The sequence below is a fragment of the Nicotiana attenuata genome, unplaced genomic scaffold (assembly GCF_001879085.1).
Source record: "Nicotiana attenuata strain UT unplaced genomic scaffold, NIATTr2, whole genome shotgun sequence".
Classification (NCBI taxonomy): Eukaryota; Viridiplantae; Streptophyta; class Magnoliopsida; order Solanales; family Solanaceae; genus Nicotiana; species Nicotiana attenuata.
This window is the reverse complement of record NW_017670276.1, coordinates 706096-711900: the sequence shown is the minus strand read 5'-3', so window position 1 is coordinate 711900 and position 5805 is coordinate 706096. Positions and strand designations below refer to the sequence as shown.

Below are 5805 nucleotides of genomic sequence, written 5' to 3'. Positions count from 1 at the left end.
TCCTTCTCGCTACGTCTTCTATAATTTCGCCTGAGTATTCTCTACCGATCATGAGCGTTCTGGGTGTTGTAATTCTCTCCCAAGTAACTACCACAATTTACTTGATATATTCTCCTAAATTACGCTAGCTGGCATTAAGTACGGCTCACTCGGATCGCAGCACGGTTTCATTATCCCTAATCCCACCTTTAAACCCTCCGTATTGATCCCTCATATACGTTAAGAGTGATGTTGTTCAACAACTACCTAAATATGCACTCTCTCCCGAGTAATACACACTAAATGGGCACAGTCGATTGAGAGCTCTTCAACCAACCGCAATAATATCGTAGTTGAACAAATAGAGAAAATACACGGCAAATCTATATTAACGTACCATGAAAAGCATCCTCCAATAGGTTCCATCAAAACTCTAGATAACAAATTAACTATTCATAATAGTATGCATAACTATAATACTAGAATTCATAACCAATAATGGAAATAGGAAGAAGGAAGTGAAAAACTCGTAGAAGAATTCTCCGTCTTGCTCCTAGTATGTCCTTCCTCCTTAGGTCGAATTCTCGGTCTAATGTCGGTCTCTCTCTGTCCAATCCCCTTAAAAAATGGCGTTTTTAGGTCTATTTATATGTGTAAGAAAAGACCTAAACGTGTAGGCCAAGTCCTAGTCAAACCAAGAGACGAAATAATCCTTCAAAGCTCGGAATGTGCGCGCCCCGGACCTGGCCTCGCGAGGTCTACCGCCAGCTTGAGCTCGCCCCAGGCCTGGCGTCGCCAGGTATAAAGCCTGCTATAGGTCTGGCTTCGCCAGCTTTCTCCTTTTCACTGTTCTCGAGCACGCTTTCAACGTTTAAGTATCCCTTTTGCTCTACTTTCATCTCCAGTTCACCTACACATAAAATAGACTCCATTACGCGCAAATAAAGTGTAATTTATAATTAAAGCATATAAATTGCAAGGCAAATAATGTACGAAAGTATGAAATTATAGCCACACATCAGAAAGCCACCAAGAAATTTGTTGTTTGCTTGGAATGAACTTTTAAATTTTGGTGTTTGTTTGGATTGTGAAAACTTTACTCTTTTTCCTTATAGATTTAATATTGCATCCATCATGCCTTTTATATTTCTTTTTCTATCTTGATTTTTTCCTCTTTCTATATATGTGTGTATATACTTGTGTATTTACACATATCAATAGAAATCAATATATTTAATTATGCATTTCAGAACTAATTAGTTTTCAAAGAAAATATACTTAACATGCTATTTAGAAATATGGAACCTTCAAAAGGCTTATGCAACAATACAAGGATGATTTATAGATGATTTGATAACAATATCACACATGAAGAAAGTAGAACGGGTCAATGTGCTACCAAATATGTGTTTACCAAAGAAAACAATATTCTCCTCTGAAAAATGAAGAATCCCTTCAAAATCAAAATAAGTAAAAAATATCACATGCTTCTAAGAAACTTGTACTTTATATTTATACTATTTTAGGAAACCTTCTATTTTAATAATACTGATACTATTTTATAGAGGTGTCTACTACATGACTCGAAATACACGTGCAACTCACGTACCGAGAAACTAGTAAAATAAATATAACCAAAAAGAGAGAGAATGGAACGAGTGTACCGGAAGTCCAGATGCCACACAAAATTTGATATCACACTTCAATTGATATTTGATGATACCGCACTTCACTTGATAATTATAATTTGTAGTGGCTACCGTAAATAATTAATAAAATTTAAAATATTAATTAATTGAGAACTTGAGAGCAATAAGTAATATAATTCAATAATCAAGAGGGAATTGAGAAGAATTAGAGTTGAAGAAGAGAGCAAGTTGTGAGACAATTTATTAAGGGGTAGTCCGAAATGGCCTTTTTTGCAAAAACAGTTGTTGGCCAACGGTCCTCTCAAATTTTGACAGTTGGCAACAGTCAGATTTTTAGGAAAAAAAATCCTAACGGCTACCATGCTAGAACCCGGTTAAATCCTGTTAAATGCGGTGGGGAGAAAGGCAATTTACCTCACTTCTTACAATTCCAGTTGAACCCGCAACAAAGCCAGTGTTGCTTTCGTGGGATCAACTACTTACCAGGCTAGCCGGGTTCCGGGGCACCGATACCCAAAAGAGCCCGACCCTATCCAAAACAGTTTCCCTACCCTAGCCAGCCCGTCTCACCCCTTACCGGACCAGGATGTACCGGATTGTTAGTGGGCCGGGCCGGCCCCATTAACACCTTTACTGAAAATGCAAAATGTTAGAGGAGATGAGTAGATCACTCACTACCAAATTTAGCTTGTAAAAATTTATGAAGAGTCGAACAATTGAATTTTTGTTGCTGTTCCCTTATCCCTTCATATCCAGTTAGTTTTCTCTTCCAAACAAGTTTCTGTAGGTCTTCAACACGTAGTTGCGACGTATTATTATTAGAGCAACCAAGATTCACATGACTAGACATTACAAAAACAGCGGCGTAGGCCAATACAACTACCTAAATCACGCACTATGAATAGCGACTGATCCCATACCTCATGGTAGCGCATGATTTTGCTCTTATTCCACCGTCATCCTCCCATTTTTCTGCTCTCCCTTTACCCATTTTGGTGCTAAATCAAAATAGTGCTCTTTCCTGCTGGTCACATTTCTACGTCAGGCTCACACTCTTGATCTTAAGCAGTGCAATTAATTAGCAGTGCAGGAATCACTGTATCAGACAAAACTGGCTGTGAATATCATTAACTCTTAAATAAATCAAAACAACTTTCAGGAGAATCTGGAACCGGTGATTGAAAGCTGAAATGATTAACAAAGTCTTAAGACATCATACTAAACTCTGGTAGAGTACAAGATAAAATATAAAAGGTACTGGCATACAAAATCACATATCCCCAAAATTGGAATTACAGCAAAAGAGAAGAAAATGGAACTAGTCTGAAAATTCTGGTTGCAACAGTTAAGCAGCACCACCAGCTCCAGCCTTGCCTTTCTTCTTCTGTAGTTTCTTCATGTAGAATTCAAGCTCTTTTCCCTCCAAAATGTACCTATGTAATTTTCAATTAAAATACATATCAGCAAATCGAAAATACTGAAACTATTTTCATGACACGGGAAGGAATGTACTGAGCTTAAAGCTTACCCATCTGCTCTGCCACATTGACCGGGGCGAGAAGAGATACAGGCCAACAGCCTACCACCACTAAATTGCTCTTCAATATGAGAATCAAGTTTACGATCCTTCTGGCGTGTCTCAATCTTCCTGAGAACATGGTTGCTCTTCTTAGTCTCCTCTGCAGCAGCAGCAGCACCTTCTCCTTCCTCAGTAGTTTCCTTCTTAACAGGCCCCTTCTTCTTCCTACCAATATCAACACCATAATGCTGGAGGTACCATTGTTTAAACGGCGCAGCATCAACTTGAACAATAGCACTCTTGACCAGAGTTTGTGTGCGAACAAGTTCATTGTTTGAGGCATTGTAAACCACATCAAGGATACGAGTCTTGCGTGTGACTGCCTCACTACCCCATGAGTAATTTCCTGTATCCAATCTTAGTGCCCTCCACTTCACATTGCCACCACGCACACGAATTCGTCGGACTGTCTTGTTAGTCGAGATCTTAGTATTAGCAGGCTGGCGTCCAAGTTCATACCTTCAATAAATTGAAATCATCAGAATTCAGAGTCAGGCATGCAGCCAAAAAAGAGTAATTTACATTATAGTTTCTCTTATCATATTGTAATGATAAAAGATCAGTCTAACAAAATGTTCTGCAGGCAAAGGGGAAGATGACTTTACTAACTATCATTTAGCTAAGGACTATATGCTCATATTTTGCCATGTTGGTTTACTCAATTGCGTTACTTCCATTCCACTAGATCAAATCAATTGAAACATCCTGGAATAAATCTTTAATTATAGTAGTTAGATTTGTAGTCTCTCAGGACCTACTTATAGTCGATCAAATAACAACAACAACAACAACAACAACAAACCCAGTGTAGTCCCACAAGTGGGGTCTAGGGAGGGTAGAGTGTTCGCGGACCTTACCCTGCAGAGAGGTTGTTTCTGGTAGACCCTCCGCTCAGGGAGGAAAAAGGGAAGGGGCAATAACAAGCACGTCTATCAAATAATAAAGATTCACAAAATGTTAATCATTCTGTTACAAATATCTAAGGTGATTAAATCATTTCCTCTTTAAAAAAAGATGGTTTAGCTTTTCTTTTCCACATGCATAAATATCTCACTTATAAATAAAAAATCAGTAAATCTTCTTGAAAACTGATCTTTTACCAGAACAGAGAGACAGAGAACAGATTTATCATGCAACAGCTCCTTCATGAATAGTAGATCACAGGATTCCCACATTGGAAAACCATAAAGAGATCACTTTCCCTTTTACAAGGCCCCTAACCTAGTCCTGGTTTGGCTCTCCAGTGGAATGATTTGAGATACCTTCTCCTACCCTATAAAGCAAGGGAGACTGACACTAAGCTTTACAGAAAGCAAAATTGTGGATCATGACAAGGTTACTAACAATTTTGAAAAGAACATCCCAAACAATGGATTCATCTACAAATGTATCAATGAGCTAGACCTATACTACGAGTTGTTTCAAGCCATAAATAAACTCGGACACAAGAAATATGTTTGACAGGCAGATTCACATCTCTTACAACCAACACAATCATCTGTTCATGGAGCAGAAGAAATTTGCAAATATACTTGTCAGTAAGGTGGACATTTGAAAGGGAAACCCCTAATTTTAGGCCTCGTACAATGACATTCACTGGGCTGTCTTATACTTTCATCAATTCGTTCTCAAGCCAAATCATGTCATGAACATAAACATACTAGCTGAAACAAAGGATGGATCAATCGAGAGATACGCACAAGCTGGTCCAGACACCAGTCATAAGAAACAATCTGATTTTCCAATCGCAGCAACTACTAATAGCTAAATCAGAAGTTCCTTTAACCCAGTAACTATAACGCTATATCAACAATTTTTTAGAGCCAAAAAGCTATACGTCTTAAAACCGAATCGAGCATAATCATCCCATTTCAGTAGTATTAAATGGCTGACAAAGGAAATGCTGAGTACAATAAGAAGATAGAGACATACACATATCACCAGATATAGTAGAAATGATTACAGCAAAGACAAGAGGCAAAAGGGTGTATCCTAATGAAAAACGAGAGCTTACTTTCGCTTCTTCCTCCAAGATTTCTTCTTGCCACCAGTGGCACGCCTCTTGTGCATAGAATCTCGTGAGATACCTTACATCAATAAAAAAGAACATGACTTGTAATTAATAAACTCTCTTTTTATCCATATAATTACACAAGAGAACATAGGATGAATCTGCAGAAATGGATTGTTAAAGGCAAACGGAAAGAGAAAAGAAGAGAGGAAATGGAGAAGTTGAGAAGCATACCCATGGTTGCTGAGAGCTTAGCCGCAAAGAGGCAGACTACACCACTTCTCTTTCACTTTGTAGGAAGAGCACCAAAACCCTACTTTTAGAATGGCTGCTGCCTCCCAATTCTGGGCCTTATTCATGTTTGGGCTTGGCTTTTCGTTTCTCATTTGTGGGCTTATACTAACAGCCGGTTTGACCAAAGCTTCTAAATTCAGCTTATTTTTTAAAGGAAAAATGACATTATATAGTCGCTCTCAAAATAATATAAAAAATATATTTTGTTGTATGTTTTTTATATATATATATATATATTCTGTATGTTATATATAAAATTATACTAATTTTATATATTTTTCGGCTATTGAATG

The 5805-nt window shown here is 37.8% G+C and overlaps 1 protein-coding gene across 1 annotated transcript; it reads right to left on the bottom strand.

The window, feature by feature from the left end:
* Positions 1-2729: 2729 nt before the first annotated feature.
* On the bottom strand, positions 2730-5559 carry LOC109237122 (40S ribosomal protein S8-like). Its single transcript, XM_019403382.1, has 4 exons — positions 5453-5559; positions 5222-5294; positions 3157-3666; positions 2730-3061 (listed from the first exon to the last, which is right to left on the bottom strand). Exons 1-4 carry the CDS (start codon positions 5454-5456, stop codon positions 2974-2976), a joined length of 675 nt encoding a protein of 224 aa, XP_019258927.1. The 5' UTR covers positions 5457-5559; the 3' UTR covers positions 2730-2973.
* Between the last annotated feature and the right edge of the window lie 246 nt (positions 5560-5805).

What these genes read in the sequence shown, in the direction of transcription:
- LOC109237122 (XM_019403382.1), bottom strand. An exon ending in TCTTGGAGGAAGAAGCGAAA is followed by an intron (nt 3,667 to 5,221) that starts GTAAGCTCTCGT and finishes AATTTATTGAAG; the next exon opens with GTATGAACTTGGACGCCAGC. An exon ending in CAATGTGGCAGAGCAGATGG is followed by an intron (nt 3,062 to 3,156) that starts GTAAGCTTTAAG and finishes AAAATTACATAG; the next exon opens with GTACATTTTGGAGGGAAAAG.